The 19199-nt window shown below is 39.7% G+C and overlaps 1 protein-coding gene across 5 annotated transcripts in view; it reads right to left on the reverse strand.

Annotated features, from left to right (window-relative positions):
• Nucleotides 1–17724: 17724 nt before the first annotated feature.
• WRN (WRN RecQ like helicase) overlaps nt 17725–19199 on the reverse strand; it is a 135027-nt gene continuing 133552 nt past the window's right edge. For all 5 annotated transcript variants that reach the window (XM_081221208.1, XM_081221210.1, XM_081221207.1 and 2 more), the window contains one exon: nt 17725–18321. In XM_081221208.1, the coding sequence (XP_081077334.1) occupies nt 18202–18321 (120 nt within the window). In that variant the 3' untranslated portion in view covers nt 17725–18201. The remainder of the gene's footprint in view (nt 18322–19199) is intronic.

A 19199-nucleotide genomic window follows, 5' to 3' on the forward strand; every position in this document is an offset into this window, starting at 1 on the left:
GATCTTCTGCCCATTTTTGCATTAGGTTGTTTGTTTTTTGATATTGAGCTGCACGAGCTGCTTGTATATTTTGGAGATTAATCCTTTGTCGTTTGCAAACATTTTCTCCCATTCTGAGGGTTGTCTTTTTGTCTTGTTTATGGTTTCCTTTGCTGTGCAAAAGCATTTAAGTTTCATTAGGTCCCATTTGTTTTTGTTTTTATTTCCATTTCTCTAGGAGGTGGGTCAAAAAGGATCTTGCTGTGATTTATGTCATAGAGTGTTCTGCCTATGTTTTCCTCTAAGTGTTTTAGAGTGTCTGGCCTTACATTTAGGTCTTTAATCCATTTTGAGTTTATTTTTGTGTATGGTGTTAGGGAGTGTTCTAATTTCATACTTTTACATGTAGCTGTGCAGTTTTCCCAGCACCACTTATTGAAGAGGCTGTCTTTTCTCTATTGTATATTCTTGCCTCCTTTATTAAAGATAAGGTGACCATATGTGTGTGGGTTTACCTCTGGGCTTTCTATCCTGTTACATTGATCTATATTTCTGTTTTTGTGCCAGTACCATACTGTCTTGATTACTGTAGATTTGTAGTATAATCTGAAGGCACAGAGCCTGATTCCTTCAGCTCCATTTTTCTTTTTCAAGATTCATTTGGCTATTCGGGGTCTTTTGTGTTTCCATACAAATTGTGAAATTTTTTGTTCTAGTTCTGTGAAAAATGCCAGTGGTAGTTTGATAGGGATTGCATTGAATCTGTAGATTGCTTTGGGTAGTAGAGTCATTTTCACAATGTTGATTCTTCCAATCCAAGAACATGGTATATCTCTCCATCTGTATCATCTTTAATTTCTTTCATCAATGTCTTATAGTTCTCTGCATACAAATCTTTTGTCTCCTTAGGTAGGTTTATTCCTAGGTATTTTTTTCTTTTTGTTGCAATGGTAAATAGGAGTGTTTCCTTAATTTCTCTTTCAGATTTTTCATCATTAGTGTATAGGAATCCAAGAGATTTCTGTGCATTAATTTTATATCCTGCTACTTTACCAAATTCACTGATTAGCTCTAGTAGTTTTCTGGTAGCATCTTTGGGATTCTCTATGTATAGTATCATGCAAACAGTGACAGTTTTACTTCTTCTTTTCTGATTTGGATTCCTTTTATTTCTTTTAATTCTCTGACTTCTGTGGCTAAAACTTCCAAAACTATGTTGAATAATAGTGGTGATAGTGGGCAACCTTGTCTTCTTCCTGATCTTAGTGGAAATGGTTTCAGTTTTTCACCATTGAGAACAGTGTTGGCTGTGGGTTTGTCATATATGGCCTTTATTATGTTGAGGAAAGTTCCCTCTATGCCTACTTTCTGGAGAGTTTTTTATCATAAATGGATGTTAAATTTTGTTGAAAGCTTTCTGCATCCATTGAGATGATCATATGGTTTTTCTCCTTCAATTTGTTACTATGGTTTACCACATTGATTGATTTGCGTATATTGAAGAATCCTTGCATTCCTGGGATAAACCCCACTTGATCATGGTATATGATCCTTTCAGTGTGCTGTTGGATTTTGTTTGCTAGTATTTTGTTGAGGATTTTTGCATCTATGTTCATCAGTGATATTGGCCTGTAGTTTTCTTTCTTTGTGACATCTTTTTCTGGTTTTGGTATCAGGGTGATGGTGGCCTCGTAGAATGAGTTGGGAAGTGTTCCTCCCTCTGGAAGATTTTGAGAAGGATAGGTGTTAGCTCTTCTCTAAATGGTTAGTAGAATTCGCCTGTGAATCCATCTGGTCCTGGGCTTTTGTTTGTTGGAAGATTTTTAATCACAGTGTCAATTTCAGTGCTTGTGATTGGTCTGTTTATGTTTTCTATTTCTTTCCGGTTCAGTCTCGGGAGGTTGTGCTTTTATAATAATTTGTCCATTTCTTCCAGATTGTCCATTTTATTGGCATATAGTTGCTTGTAGTAATCTCTCATGATCCTTTGTATTTCTGCAGTGTCAGTTGTCACTTCTCCTTTTTCATTTCTCATTCTATTGATTTGAGACTTCTCCCCTTTTTTCTTGATGAGTCTGGCTAATGGTTTATCAATTTTGTTTATCTTCTCAAAAAAACAGCTTTTAGTTTTATTGATCTTAGCTATTGTTTCCTTCATTTCTTTTTCATTTATTTCTGGTCTTTATGATTTCTTTCCTTCTGCTAACTTTGTGGGTTTTTTGTTCTTCTTTCTCTAATTGCTTTAGGTGTAAAGTTAGGTTGTTTATTTGAGATGTTTCTTGTTTCTTGAGGTAGGTTTGTATTGCTATAAACTTCCCTCTTAGAACTGCTTTTGCTGCATCCCAAAGGTTTTGGGTCATCATGTTTTCATTGTCATTTGTTTCTAGGTATTTTTTGATCTCCTCTTTGATTTCTTCAGTGATCTCTTGGTTATTTAGTAGTGTACTGTTTAGCCTCCATGTGTTTGTATTTTTTACAGATTTTTTCCCATAATTGATATCTAGTCTCATAGAATTGTGGTCAGAAAAGATACTTGATACGATTTCAATTTTCTTACATTTACCAAGGCTTGATTTGTGACCCAAGATATGATCTATCCTGGAGAACGTTCCATGAGCACTTGAGAAGAAAGTGTATTCTGTTGTTTTTGGATGGAATGTCCTATAAATATCAATTAAGTCCATCTTGTTTAATGTATCATTTAAAGCTTGTGTCTCCTTATTTATTTTCATTTTGGATGATCTGTCCATTGGTGACAGTGGGGTGTTAAAGTCCCCTACTATGATTGTGTTACTGTCAATTTCCCCTTTTATGGCTGTTAGTATTTGCCTTATGTATTGAGGTGCTCCTATGTTGGGTGCATAAATATTTACAATTGTTATATCTTCTTCTTGGATCGATCCCTTGATCATTATGTAGTGTCCTTCTTTGTCTTTTGTAATAGTCTTTCTTTTAAAGTCTATTTTGTCTGATATGAGAATTGCTACTCCAGCTTTCTTTTGACTTCCATTTGCATGGAATATTTTTTTCCATCCCCTCACTTTCAGTCTGTATGTGTCCTTAGGTCTGAAGTGGGTCTCTTGTAGACAGCATATATACAGGTCTTGTTTTTGTATCCATTCAGCCAGCCTATGTCTTTTGGTTGGAGCATTTAATCCATTTACATTTAAGGTAGTTATCGATATGTGTGTTCCTATTACCATTTTCTTAATTGTTTTGGATTTGTTATTGTAGGTCTTTTCATTCTCTTGTGTTTTCTGCCTAGAAAAGTTCCTTTAGGATTTGTTGTAAAGCTGGTTTGGTGATGCTGAATTCTTTTAGCTTTTGCTTGTCTGTAAAGGTTTTAATTTCTCCATCGAATCTGAATGAGATCCTTGCTGGGTAGAGTAAGCTTGGTTGTAGGTTTTTCTCTTTCATCACTTTAAATATGCCCTGCCACTCCCTTCTGGCTTGCAGAGTTTCTGCTGAGAGATCAGCTGTTAACCTTATGGGGATTCCCTTGTATGTTATTTGTTGCTTTTCCCTTGCTGCTTTTAATATTTTTTCTTTGTATTTAATTTTTGATAGTTTGATTTACATGTGTCTGGGCATGTTTCTCCTTGGATTTATCCTGTATGGGACTTGCTGTGCTTCCTGGACTTGATTGACTATTTCCTTTCCCATATTAGGGAAGTTTTCAACTATAATCTCTTCAAATATTTTCTCAGTCCCTTTTTCTCTTCTTCTTTTGGGACCCCTATAATTCAAATGTTGGTGCATTTAATGTTGTCCCAGAGGTCTCTGAGACTGTCCTCAATTCTTTTCATTCCTTTTTCTTTATTCTGCTCTGCAGTAGTTATTTCCACTATTTTATCTTCCAGGTCACTTATCCATTCTTCTGCCTCAGTTATTCTGCTATTGATTCCTTCTAGAGAATTTTAAAATTTTATTTATTGTGTTATTCATCATTGTTTGTTTGCTCTTTAGTTCTTCTAGGTCCTTGTTAAACGTTTCTTGTATTTTCTCCATTCTATTTCCAGGATTTTGGGTCATCTTTACTATCATTACTCTAAATTCTTTTTCAGGTAGACTGCCTATTTCCTCTTCATTTGTTTGGTCTGGTGGGTTCTTACCTTGCTCCTTCATCTGCTGTGTATTTCTCTGTCTTCTCATTTTGCCTTACTGTGTTTGGGGTCTCCTTTCAGCAGGCTGCAAATTCATACTTCCCGTTGCTTTTAATGTCTGCCCCCGGTGGCTAAGGTTGGTTCAGTGGGTTGTGTAGGCTTCCTGGTGGAGGGGACTGGTGCCTGTGTTCTGGTGGATGAGGCTGGATCTTGTCTTTCTGGTGGGCAGGACTGTGTCCGGTAGTGTGTTTTGGGGTGTCTGTGAACTTATTATGATTTTAGGCGGCCTCTCTGCTAATGGGTGGGGTTGTGTTCCCGTCTTGCTAGTTGTTTGGCATAGGGTATCCAGCACTGTAGCTTGCTGGTCATTGAGTGGAGCTGGGTCTTAGAGTCGAGATGGAGATTTCTGAGAGAGCTTTCGCCATTTGATATTACCTGGGGCCGGGAGGTCTCTGGTGGACCAATGTCCTGAACTCGGCTCTCCCACCTCAGAGGCTCAGGCCTGACACCCGGCTGGAGCACCGAGACTCTGTCAGCCACCCGGCCAGGTATGTGGGGAGTTTCTTGCCTTTTAGGAAGTCTGAGGTGTTCTGCCAGCGTTCAGTAGGTGTTGTGTAGGAGCTGTTGCACATGTAGATGTATTTTTGATGTAGTTGTGGGGAGGAAGGTGATCTCCACGTCTTACTCCTCCACCATCTTGAAGCTATTAACTTTTCTTAACTCCTGACAGATAATAAAATATCCTTCAGTTACTTTTAGTCATAAAAATAGCTTCAATTCAACAGTTAAAATACCTAGTCTCATATTAACAGTGAAAGTCCCAAAACTTGACTTAGCGATACATTTTCTCCATCCTTCAAATTTTGCTGCCTTCAAGTCAGAAGTGGGGAAGGGGGTGTGTGTTTCTTCTGCCCTTTACTGTCTCCTAACTACTTCCTCTCCTACGGGGAAGCTACAGTCTGACCCCTCCGGGGCCAAAAGTGGGTGGCAGTCAAGCGAGATTCTTGCTTGACTGGTATTTCCAGATGGGTCTGGCTGTTAATTACACATGGATTGTGGTGGTACTTTCCATGGGCTCATCAGAAGGTCCCTGAATCTCCCATGACCCCAGAAAGCTCCCTGGCAACACCTTCAACCCTTGGGCATCCAGAGGTACACTGCCAGCCTCCTCGTGCTGAGTTTTCCTCACTCTGTCAGTCAACCCTACACCACAGGCCGCCAAAAGACCCCACACCAGGCATCTCTCCCACTTGGTCCACATGTATCCACAGGAAACAATCACACATCCTTTACTCAGACTCTACGGGAGAAGGCTGCTCCCAGCACAGCAAGCACTTCTCCCAGCTCTGACACCAGAGCAACTTTGAGTCCTTCACCCACCCTCTGGAAGTCCCATGCAGCTGTCAGACCCCAGTCCTCTGTGTCTCCCAGATGTGGAGAACACATTTCAAAGCTGTCCAGTTGGCTCCATGGAAACCCTTGCAAATTAGAGTTAGAAAAGAAGACTGTCACCTCTTTCCCAAAGGGGACAATTGTCTGCGCATACATATCCATCACTGGAAAGACAGAATAAATGACATTTATTTAAATGGGATCACACCACTTTTAAAACACGTATTGAATTTAATTTCACTTGAATTTAACGGACAGAAAAGGGTGAAGTCAAGTCAGTGTTCTTTCTTCTCAAGAGATATTGTTTCTTAACATATCCTTCTAAGGATAAGAAAAAAATTGAGGAAAACTTAGTGTTCAGTCATTCTTTTTTTTCTTGTATTTTTAAATTTTAGACATAATTGACTAACTTTCTGCTATGAAAGAACAAGTTCTCCCATATCCCTTCTTCCAACTGCTTGATTTTTCTTAGTTATATTATTGTTTTACATTGTTCAGATTTATATCATTTACTTTGTATTCTGTAACCATGATTCTTATGGGTTTTAGTGTGAGATCTATATTTATTTATTTATTTATTTTTCTGTACGTGGGCCTCTCACTGTTGTGGCCTCTCCCGTTGCGGAGCACAGGCTCCGGACGCTCAGGTTCAGCAGCCATGGCTCACGGGCCCAGCCGCTCCACGGCATGTGGGATCTTCCCGGACCGGGGCACGAACCCGTGTCCCCTGCATCAGCAGGCGGACTCTCAACCACTGCGCCACCAGGGAAGCCCGAGATCTATATTTAAATGGATTCAAGGTACCTACCAGTGATTTTATCACAGGGTCTCTATTCTTATGTCCTTTATTTTGATTCAACTCTTATTTTTCTAGATTCATTAATAAAGAAATTTTTTCTTTTTGTTTTTTTTTTTGGCTGTACGCGGGCCTCTCACTGTTGTGGCCTCTCCTGTTGCGGAGCACAGGCTCCAGATGTGCAGGCTCAGCGGCCATGACTCACGGGCCCAGCCGCTCCGCGGCATGTGGGATCCTCCCGGGCCGGGGTACAAACCCGTGTCCCCTGCATTGGCAGGCGGACTCTCAACCACTGTGCCACCAGGGAAGCCCCAAGAAATTTTCTTGAGTATTGCATGTCGTACATGCTTTGTGTTAGGCAATGCCTGCCAGAAGTCTTTATTTGAAGGACATCTTCATTGGCTATAATATCCTTTGGTCAAAATTTCTTTCCTTCAGAATTTTATGGATATTATTCCATTGTCTTCTGGCACTAAATACTGGGGAGGTGGGGGAGGTAAAAGGAGAAGAGAAAGAAAATGAAAAATGAAAAAGAAATACATTTAAAATCAAACTAGGACCTTTTTTGTTTGTTTAAAGTTGGTTTGGCTTAGGGTTTAAGAAATTGTTATGAAGGTGCAATTCAATTCATTATTCTGGAAATTAACCTGGCTGGTTCAAGTTTGGCATTCATGGTTGGTTCACTGTATCTCAAGATTTTGATTTATAGGAACTTGTATAGTCATGTGCATGAAAACACACACAGACACACAGACACACACAACCAGTAAGCACTGGATCCCAGCAAAAATGATAAAGATGACTTGCGAACGGGTAAGGTTTAGGGTACAGGTGAGGCTACGGAAACCTGTTAGGGTCAGGGTACGTGTTAGGGCACAGGTTAGTGTTAGTGTACGGGTTAGGATTAGGGTACGGGTTAGGGTAAGGGGTAGGGTTGGGGTTAGGGTTAGGTTTAGGGCCTAACCTGTTTCTCATCACAAATCATTTACCTGGCTTAAAAAGTGCCCATAAATGACTTCCCTGGTGGCATAGTGGTTAAGAATCCGCCTGCCAATGCAGGGGACACGGGTTAAATTCCTGGTCCGGGAAGATCCCATGTGCCATGGAGCAACTAAGCCCATGTGCCACAACTACTGAGCTTGCACTCTAGAGCCCACAAACCACAACTACTGAGCCTGCATGCCACAACTACTGAAACCTGCGCACCTAGATCCCGTGCTCCGCAGCAAGAGAAGCCACCGCAATGAGAAGCCCACGCACCACAACGAAGAGTAGCCCCCACTCGACGCAACTAAAGAAAGCCCACGCACAGCAACAAAGACCCAATACAGCCAAAAATACATAAATAAATCAATAAATAAATAAATTTTAATGCCCATAAAACTGGTGGCTTCTGATGTGGTACATATATACAATGGAATATTACTCAGCCATAAAAAGGAATGAAATAGGGTCATTTGTAGAGACGTTGATGGACCTAAAGACTGTCATACAGAGTAAAGTAAGAGAAAAACAAATGTCGTATATGAACGCATATATGTGGAATCTAGGAAAATGGTACAGATGAACCAGTTTGCAAGGCAGAAATAGAGCCACCGATGTAAAGAACAAACGTATGGACACCAAGAGGGGGAAACAGGAGGGGTGGGATGAATTGGGAGATTGGGATTGACATATACACACTAATATGTATAAAATAGATAACTAATGAGAACCTGCTATATAGCACAGGGAACTCTTCTTCACTTCACTGTACAGTGGAAACTAACACAACATTGTAAAACAACTATACCCCAATTAAAAAAAAAAAAAACTAGTGGCTTCTGAATAGCGCATTTCATCACCAAAGTCAAGGTTAGGGCTATCTGAATTAAATATGTTCTTCCCCATTAGGGAAATTGAAATTTGGAAGCAGGCTAACTGGTAGGTTCTGAAATCACATATCTCTAAATGCAAGGCAATTTTCTTTATTATGTTATATTGAATTAGCACACTTGAAAAATTAGTTACCTTTTTCATATCGTTAAAGCCAGGCAACACATTATTTTATTTATAAGTCAGTACCTCAGTTCACTTGACAGAACTCTGAGCAAACTTACTGAATGATCAGCAGGCAGGGATCCTGGCATATGAATTATGGAGGAGACCTGCCAAGGTACACAGCAGGATTCGTTAGTAAGGATATAGCAATCTGGTTGTAACATTTTTGAAGGGCAGAGTTCATCTGATTAATTAGAAAGTTACAGTGGAAACCCAGAGCATTTCTGGGAGTTGATGGTCATCTGGGAAAACTAAGAATTTCGGACTTTGTTTACCCCCATTATGCCCAGCCGCTCACTAATCCCTCTGGAATTCCATTTTGCTGATCTTACTGTACTGTTGGAATCACTTCCGCAGTCGTCCTCCAGCCCTTCCACCACCACGACCACCATCACCTTGCCATTTGAAATTAATCTAGAGTCCTTGAAAGAGAATGGCTGGGTGATGCAGTTCCTGGTGTTGGTAGGAGAGAGGAGACGGAAGTGATACATACCCTAGGCTTCAGAGATGCTCTCTACGAGAGTGCAATTCTACCTTCAAGACCTAGAATCTGTGTGGAGACTAGACATAAACATGAGATTCATGAAGTGATGACTAAGCATTGCTCTCATTCTGTATAGGAGGCTGTGGGTTGAGTTCTCTGTGGTGGGGAGGGCCGGGGTAGATGAGAAAAGAAAGTTTAAGAAGCTCCTTTCTAGACTGTGGGGAGCCACAGACTTTTTTCAATACAGGTCAAAAGAAGATTTCCACTTGAGATCAGGTAAGTAAATCTCATGCCCTGTAGGTAGGAACTGATGAACGGACTTAGATTCAAATTCTGGCTGCTCTATAAGTGACTAAACAGATCCCAGTTTTTCTGTGGCTTATAAAAACTGGCTCAGAGTAAACAACTCTCCCTTTCCCTCCAAATCTTGACACATTAGCCGAGCACCACGTGAAGATAAAACCGAAGGAAATTATATCTGATTTTCCTGTGTACCGTTCTCCCCTGACATTTCCAAACGTGAGCACTAGGTGGTGCTCTTGAACCACTGAGGTCAATGTTCCTTTAGTTACTCCCTGTGCGAAAATGATGAGACAAAGGTTCAAAAAGAAAGAAACGGATGGGTTCTTGGTGCTTAAAACTGTATAATTCAAAGGAGTCTATAAAAATAATGAACTGACCCTATTAGGGACTAAGACAAAGGGGGTTAAGGGGCCTTGCCAAGTCCCACATCTCCTCTAAGGCTTAGGGTTCCAGCAGCCCCCTTTTCTCTCTCTTTGTTCCTCACTCTCCTGGGTACACTGCACTCCCCAGCTTAAATATCCCTACCCTTAATCAGCTGCAATAAACCTCTGAGGAAATTTAAAATAGTTTATATTCAGAAATGTTAAGACTGTGCCTTGGATAACCGATTCATGAACCAGGGTATTTCATCAACTTCCAAATATTTTATTATTCCAATTATTTTCTTAAAAGTTTCTGGAATACCCACCCCTTTGTATCTTTTGTTAAGTGAAAAATACTTACTTTGGTACAATCTATCCAGTGCCCTTAAATATTAAAATTACCTAACTCCCCTTTCTTTGACCAAACCACTAGGCAGCTTCTGATTATATGTAATGTGGCTTCCCCTGTAGCCTTCCTATAGGCAAAGAATGAGAACAGCTAATGTTTATTATTCCTACAGCATGCTTAGAACTATGATAAAGGCTGTACTTCACTTAATTCTCCAATCACGCTAAGCCTGCTCCCTCTTCTGTAAAATGAAGTTGATAAATGAGGCTTAGAGAGGATTGATCTGCTCAAGGTCGCAGTTACAAGTTGTCAAGCCCAGGCTAACTCCAAAGCTCAGCAAGGCCTTCCCTGACCCCGTGTGAAACACCACCTACCCCTTCCAAGCTGCTTTGCTCTATCACGTGTCACCATCCAAGACACAACGTTTTACTTGTTTCCTTTGTCATTGTTATGTCCCCAGCATCTAGAACTGTGCCAGGAACATAGGAGGTACTCGATAAATATTTGCGGAATATTTACTTCCATCTCTGTCAACTTGGATGAGAGGCTGAATCTGCCATTGAAAGAAGGAGCCACTTTGGGGCGTTGACACCCGATTTCTGAGCAAACACAGTAAGGGGCACATGCTGGACCACAGTGATTTCTGCAAGTAGTGTCCACCAACTACTATATAGGGAGGTAGACTGCCTCCCTCTGGACACCCAGCCACTAACTAATGAGGAGTGTTTCAGTCTACAACTTCAGACTCCTACAAACGTATCGAATGGATATGTTGGGGTATAAACATCTTTTACTTCTTCTAACTTCTACCAAGTATCAAATCGCTTTTCCCCTTGAGTGGTGGCCCCCTTTATATCTCAGCCCAATCTCAGAATTTTCTAACATTTGGGGACGTTAGAACAGCGTCAGTTCAGTTTTTGAGTCTTCAATCGCTTGTCTGCTTCCAAGTTCTCGTCACATCCACCTCCGACTAGACAGGTGGTTCCAGTTGCCTCTTTCACACCCCCTCCCTCTTCCATGCACTTACCTTTTGGAGTTAAAGTAGGGGAGAAAGGGAAGAAAAACAAAAGCATGTCACTGACCAGCAGGATTGCTTATTCCCTTTTTGTTGTGGTTCCTTCTCTGGCTAATTGACTCAGTCTGTTGGCAGGTTATCCAAATGTCGGCTCTCTTTGGGGTTTATTCGTTGGTCCTCCCAAGGGTTCAAGGGGGTTAACCCCTCTCCAAACTCCTGCCAAGTGTTCTTGCTGCTGGGATGCACTCACCCCTCAGGTTGCCTTCTTCTGAGGGGACCATAAGGATGGCCTTTAAACCCAGCTCCTTCCAAGGGGTCCACTCAACCCCCGGGAAACACACACTCTTGCTGTGTCATGTGGTGGAGGGCAGGCTGTCCCGCTGGCCCTTGTATTCTCAGCCCCACCATATTTCGAGGCTCCAGGAGCATCAGGTACTCCACTGGACCAGCAGGTCAGAGCTTCCAGAAAGAGACCATCACACTCCTTAATCTAGTGCCTGGTTCCAACACCTTCAGTCTTCTAGAAATAAGGATGGGAGGCCCAAGTGAAAAGCCTCCTTCCTCACGGTAAAGAAAGGATGAAAGGTTTGTTGCCCTCTGTTCTCTTGCAAAGCAAGTTCTCTCTCTCACCCAATACTGTTCTTTTGCGAAGTGCAAATGAGGGAGAAGTGATGGTGCCAGTTTTGCTAAAAAGACACTATAATTCAAATAGCTAGAAGGGCTCTGAATTTAGAATTTGGAGCATTTAGTATCTTTTGTTATCAATTCTAGGTTTAGTCAAGTCAGAAAAAAAAAAATGAAAGTTCCACTTGAAAAACAGCAAAGTCCCACTTGACCTCTAACCCCACCTGGTTACATATCCATGAACTGTGATCTCCTTCCTGACATGTATATTATGTGTACACAAACAGGCCAGTACATGACTCCAACTCTACATGTTATCCTGAAGGTCAACTGCACAGGTTGTGACACACAGCAAATGCTAAATAAATTATTAGTTATGATTGCTATCATTATGATCCCTTCCTATGAGTCTCCTTTTTTTTTTTTCCTTTACAGAGAAAAATGTCTTTCACACATTTCTTCTTATATCTTACTGAGTATGTGAAAAAAATGTTGTGTTTCCAGGGAAGTTTCCCTGGCGGTCCAGTGGTTAAGTGGACTGCAGGGGGCAGGGGTTCGATCCCTGGTTGGGGAACTAAGATCCTGCATGCCATACTGCACAGCCAAAAATTAAAAAAAAAACAACAACAACATGTTGCTTCCTGTAAGGAAGTACTTTGTGAGATGCTCTTCTATTAATTCTTCACAGAGTAAACCTCCCCTTCTCTGAAGCATGGGAACCATATTGCTTCTTCTTCTCCTATTTGTTCCATCTTTCATGAAGTCAGCATATTGTCTTGCAAACTATAAATGCAAATATTTATTGACCGAAACATAATGAGTACATACTTCTCAATAACCTTTTTAAATTGAGTTAGAAAATGAAGCTGGACATGAGGCTGAAGTTTTATTAATTTTTCTGAAAAACAATGAAAGCTCTGGGTTTAATGAATAGATATTAATATTAACCTTAGTATTACTAGTAAGTATAATATTAGATTTTTTTTCCTTCTAAGGGAAATTTGTTGATGGTACTATTTCTATGCAATAACAAATTTTAAAACTCATTAAATATCCCAATGTTTCAAACGGTAGGATTTCAACTTAAAAATAACAAGCATATATTACTAATTTTTCAATGATACGTTTTAAATGAGTCACAAGAATAATCTGTTATTCTAATAAGCTAAAATATCTCAAGCATTACAAATGCTTACAATATCAAATATGTACTTATCATTCCTTAACCCTAAAATATTACAACCAAAGGTTTAATTTACTCTGTATTCTACTTATTTCTCATCTTTTCTGAGGTTTAAACATGCTTACCCAGTAAGGAAGTTAACTACGTTATCCCAATGATTTTTGGATTGCCTTCCCAAGCAAAATGATGGGGACGTCTTCTCAGAGAGCTGAGATGGCTTCAGTTCGCAGCTCCCATCAAGACTGTAGCTAACTTTCTTTTTTTTTTTTTTGCGTTACGCGGGCCTCTCACTGTTGTGGCCTCTCCCGTTGCGGAGCACAGGCTCTGGACGCGCAGGCTCAGCGGCCATGGCTCACGGGCCTAGCCGCTTCACGGCATGTGGGATCCTCCCGGACCGGGTCACGAACCCGTGTCCCCCGCATCGGCAGGCGGACTCTCAACCACTGTGCCACCAGGGAAGCCCTGTAGCTAACTTTCTTACAGTGTTTTTGTTGGTTTTGCATCTCCTTGCTCCCCATAAGATAGATGAATGTCTAGTTAGCTCTAAAATGATTTTAAGGTCATTCCACTGGATCTTTCATGCTCTCAGTTAATTCTAAAGCAACCTCTTTGAATAGGAGGAATCCTCTATTCTTTTCTCCTTCTAACTATCTAGACCACAGTTTTCCGAATTCTAAATAAATGTCAGGGATTTGTCTGACTCTGTTATCATGGGCCTATGGTCCAATGACAAGTAACACAGAAGAAAAAGTAATTAATATTTTTGGAGGAGACAGAATAAGAATAGTACTCTAAAAGAAATTCCTTGGGGATTTCCCTGGCGGTCCAATGGTTGGGACTCAGGGCTTACACTGCCGTGGCCCGGGTTCAATCCCTGGTTAGGGAACTAAGACCCCACAAGTCGCGACCCAGCCAATAAATAAATAAGTAAAATTCCTTGTTTTTAAGAATGAACCCGGCCAATAAATAAATTCCTCGTTTTTAAGAAAGAACCTGGGAAAGAAGGAAGGAAGGGAGGAAGGAAGAAAATTCCTTGTTTTTAAGAATGAACCCGGCCAATCAATCAATCAATCAATGAAAGAAAGAAATTCCTTGTTTTTAAGAATGAACCTGAGGCAAACTTGAGGCCTGAGGCTGCTGAAGAAACATGCTTCATCCAGGAAATTAAAGTTCAGTCCATATATTCTTATGGTAAATACTCTGTAATGTACTGAGGTCATTTTGTACCAGTTACTTGCACCTGGTGATGAGGTAGATATATATGGCACAGCTTCCAAAACACACTCTGGTGGTAGGATGTCAGGCAAGGGGAGGAGGGAGGCGGGGAGGATAAAAAAAAAAAAAAAAAACAGAAGGAGCTCATGGAAAATGGAGAACTTGGGGATCTAGAAAGCCTATGCCTCCGCCTAGGAGCAATAACCAATCATATGTTCTATCAGTCATTCTTGTCAGTAAAATTGATATTCCACAGGAAAAAAGCAACTAATTCAATTCACAACTCAAACAATCAAACAAGTGCTTTTCTAGAAGACAACCATCATACTCTGGTATGTAGCACAGATGCTTTATGTGTATTTGCCGTTTTATCACAATGAATATTGAAAAAATATGTTTAAGAAATGAGAATTGGGCTTCCCTGGTGGCGCAGTGGTTGAGAGTCCGCCTGCCGATGCAGGGGACACGGGTTCGTGCCCCTATCCCGGAAGATCCCACATGCCGCGGAGCGGCTGGGCCCGCGAGCCATGGCCGCGGAGCCTGTGTGTCCGGAGCCTGTGCTCCGCAACGGGAGAGGCCACAGCAGTGAGAGGCCCGCGTACAGCAAAAAAAAAAAAAAAAAAAAAAAAAAAAAAAAAGAAATGAGAATTAATAAAATCAATAATTTGCTGCCACTGCCTTGACCTGCACTAAATTGCTAGTGGTTTTACTCACCACATCTATGCACTCTCAATGCAAATCTCAACATAGTACAAAAGGCAAATATTATATCATCTTGGTATTATAAAAATAGTTTTGCCTCTGCAGATCCCCTGAAAGGTCTCAGGGACTCCTAACGGTCTGCAGACCACACTTGGAGAATCACTGCACTATAGAAAGCCCCAAAAAAGATTCTGTGGAAGTCTATTTAATGACAGGGAAAACCATGTTCATAATATATTCAAGTGAAATGTAAGTAACAAAGAATATGTTTGTGCTTAACTCTTCTAACTGTACTTCTAGAAACAATCTGAAATGCAGAAAAATGACAAAACCACCAATAGGAAGTGATTATATAAATTATAGTATATTCACCAAATAGCATAGTAGATAGCTATAAAAAACAACTAGACCGATATATATATACTGACATGCAAAGATCTTCATGATAGATTAAGTAGAAAAAATATGTTGCAGAAAATTAAATACAGCATGATCTCATTTGTGCAAAAAAAAAAAAAAGATTTATGTCAAAGAGTGTTCTGCCTATGTTTTCTTCTAGGAGTTTCATGGATCCTGGTCTTACGATTAGGTCTTTACTCCATTTTGAGTTTATTTTTATATATGCTGTGAGAAAATGTTTTAATTTCACTCTTTTACATGTAGCTGTACAGTTTTCCCAGCACTACTTATTGAAGAGACTATATTTTCCTCATTGTATATTCTTGCCTCCTTTGTTGTAGAGTAATTGACCATAGGGCATGGGTTTATTTCTGGGCTCTCTATTCTGTTCCATTGATCTATGTGTCTGTTTTTGTGCTAGTACAGCACTGTTTTGATGACTGTAGCTTTGTAGTATAGTCTGAAGTCAGGGAGTATGATACCTCCAGCTTTGTTCTTTTTTCTCAGGATTGCTTTGGTTATTCAGAATCTTTTGTGGTTCCATGTAAATTTTAGGATTATTTGTCCTAGTTCTGAGAAAAATGTCATGGGTATTTTGATAGGGATTGCATTAAATCTGTAGATTGCTTTGGGTAGTATGGACATTTTAATATTCTAATCCAGGAACATAAGATATCTTTCCATTTTTTTGTAACATCTTCAGTTTCCTTCATCAATGTCTTCTAGGTTTCAGAGTATAGGTCTTTCACCTCCTTGGTTAAGTTTATTCCTAGGTATTTTATTCTGGGCAACTTTAAAACTTTTGTTTTCTTACTTTCTCTTTTTGATAGCTCATTATTAGTGTATAGAAAAGCAACAGATTTCTATAAATCTTGTATCCGGCAACTTTACTGAATTCAGTTTCAACAGTTTTTTGGTGGAGGCTTTGGCATTTTCTATATATAAATATCACGTCATCTGCAGAGAGTGATACTGGAATATTACTCAGCCATAAAAAAGAATGATATTCTGCCATTTGCAACAATATGGACGGACCTGGAGGGTAATACGCTCAGTGAAATAAGACACACAGAGAAAGACAAACATTGTATGTTATCACTTATATGTAGAAAAAACAACAATAAAAAAGAATGAATATAAAAAACAGAAACAGACTCACACATACACAGAAGAAGCTAGTGGTTACCAGACGGAAGAAGATAATGGGGAGGGGAGATAATGGGGGTAGGGAATTAAAAGGTACAAACTACTGTGTATAAAATAAATAAGCTACAAGAACATATTGTACAGCACAACGAATATAGCCAATATGTTATAACTTTAAATGGAGTATAATCTACAAAAATATTTAATCACTATGTTGTACACCTGAAATGATTCTAGTATTTTAAATCAACTATACTTCAATATAAAAATTAAAATTAAAAAAAACAAGAATGGGGGCTTCCCTGGTGGCGCAGTGGTTGAGAGTCCGCCTACTGATGCAGGGGACACGGGTTCGTGCCCCGGTCTGGGAAGGTCCCACATGCCGCGGAGCGGCTGGGCCCATGAGCCATGGCCGCTGAGCCTGTGCGTCCGGGGCCTGTGCTCCACAACGGGAGAGGCCACAACAGTGAGAGGCCCACGTACCGCAAAAAAAAACAAGAATGTATGTGTAGCTACACATGCAGAGGCACGTAAATGCAGAAGAAGTGACTAGAGAACAAAACGTCACATATTCAATAGGAGTTACCTTCTGGAAAGGGGCTGGTAATGGGATGTGGGGAAACGGGTATATGGGGGACTTTAATGTTTTAAGTATAGCTTGAATACTTTACAAAGAATATTCATTCATGTATTATTCATGTAACAAACTAAGAAAAGAAGTGAATATAAAAAGGCTTGGCAGGGCACTTCCCTGACGGTACAGTGGTTAAGACTCTGCACTTCCACTGCAGGGGGCATGGGTTTGATCCCTGGCCAGGGAACTAAGATCCTGCATGCCGCACGGTGCGGCCAAAATCAATCAATCAATAAATAAAAGGCTTGGCAGGATACATGAAAGGGGTTAACTGATTACCTACCAGTGGAACTTTTGTGATTTTTTTTTCACTTTTCTGGATTTTCTAATTCTTCTACAGCAAACATATATTTCTTCTTTATTAATGACAGTTATTTTTATTTACAAAAAGTCGATTAAATGCCATATGGTGAACTGCTTAAAGTTATATCAACTATCATTTACCCAATTCAGTGTATGTGTTTTGTATATTTCAGTTAATGTGCTACATAAAGAGATATTAGAATCAAATTCTGACATCAAAAATTAAAGGTGCTCAAGGTAATTCAGTATATGAAAGTGTAAAATACATACCTTTATAATATTCAGTACTAAAGACTTTTTTTTATTATTTGAAAAATAATAGAAATCGTATATAATATACAAAATGCATAGTTGTCTAGTGCAATTGGTCTCCTTTGTTATATTCTTTCCTCTATTCACACAGAACCCGAAATGTTCCATTTTCACTGGTCTGGTCCACTAATATCATTTTAAAATGTGTATAAGGGGGCCTCCCTGGTGGCGCAGTGGTTGAGAGTCCGCCTGCCGATGCAGGGGATACGGGTTCGTGCCCCGGTCTGGGAGGATCCCATATGCCGCGGAGCGGCTGGGCCCGTGAGCCATGGCCGCTGGGCCTGCGCATCCGGAGCCTGTGCTCCGCAACGGGAGAGGCCACAACAGTGAGAGGCCCGCATACCGCAAAAAAAAAAAAAAAAAAAAAAAAAAAAAAAAAAATGTGTATAAGAGTTTCTTCTAACAATAGAAAAAACAATTTGTAAAATAACTATGCGTTCTTCATTTATAAGACAGAATTTTGGTAATAAAGGAATATTTCATATCACACACATAATCACTTACAACTGATAATCTGTTATCTATGTTAAATCACCGCACATTACATATTCCAAACATACTGCTGAAGTAAGTAAAGAGATTAGAAAACAGGGCAGTAACATGATTTCTTAAAGCAATCTCATAGGAAACTAAGATTCTGTTCTATGAGGTACTCACTCAGGCTCTCAGAAGACTCAACTTTATGTGAATTGGACAAGGCTGTTTTAAGACACCAGCTGTTCAATAAATAGGTGAGTTTTACTTTGAGATTAGAATAATTTTTAAACAAAAATATTACTCCCCACTCTTTTCAGAAATGAAATACAGCTTCCCTCTTAAAACACAGCAAGACACACATAATTCCTCTGGCAGTTGCCAGTTTAACTAAAAAGACCTTTCTTTTTAGTTTTGGCCGTTGATTTCTTGCTGGCATCAGGTAAGGTCTCATTTCCTTTGGCAAACCACCCAGGTAATTTTCTCTTTGAGGTTTCAGACGAAGTCTATAGGAAAGAAACAGAAAAAAAAAAAAAATATATATATATATATATATATATATATTTGTACTGCTGAATATGTGTCTCAGTTGCAAAGTAACATAGGTTATTGAATATACACCCACAAGCCTTCCCTTTCCAAATAAAACAAAATAATGATCTACAGAATTTATTTCTGGATCCAAAAATAAACACATGAGAGAGAGACAAAATCAACTATATCATTTTTTTAGGCAATTACCTGCCATGCTGTTACCTATTTTTAGACACTCAAGTGTAGACTCTCATTTGGAAAGGAAAGAACTGGATATTATTTCAGATCTATGTCCCATGGTGTATTTGCTTTAGCTTGGCCAAAATGGTGAATTTAATGTTCCAAGGAAGGCATCTGCCTAAGCATGTGTACACACACACACAGAGTTATATTAGGCATTTTAAAAAGCATACAACTTGTACATCTACACTGGTAGACAGACTAGGGAAGTGGTTCAAGCATCATCAGGACCTTGCAGAGTTGCTGAGACATAACAGGTACTCAAAAAACATTTGCTGAATAAATGGGGGAAAAAAAAGGGTCTGTTTCATAGACTCTTTTGAGAACCTGCTAAAAACTAGAGGTCCACTTATGAGAAAAAAAGACAAAGTACACATGCACGATATTTTGCCTAATTTTAGGGGACCTGTGCACCAAATGAAGCTTCAGAACCCTAGTTAAAGGTCCCTGAAAACAAAATTAAACCCAAAGGCAGTGGTTGTATACTTATATTATCTGTACATTAAATTAATTTTAATAGGTAATTTAATACCTATTAAAACTTTTAATAGGTAAGTTCTATAAGCTCAAAATGGTATTAATTTGTGTTATCTCAGCTTGAACTCTAGCT

The sequence above is a fragment of the Mesoplodon bidens genome (genome assembly GCF_964165515.1).
Source record: "Mesoplodon bidens genome assembly, chromosome: 20".
NCBI lineage: Eukaryota > Metazoa > Chordata > Mammalia > Artiodactyla > Ziphiidae > Mesoplodon > Mesoplodon bidens.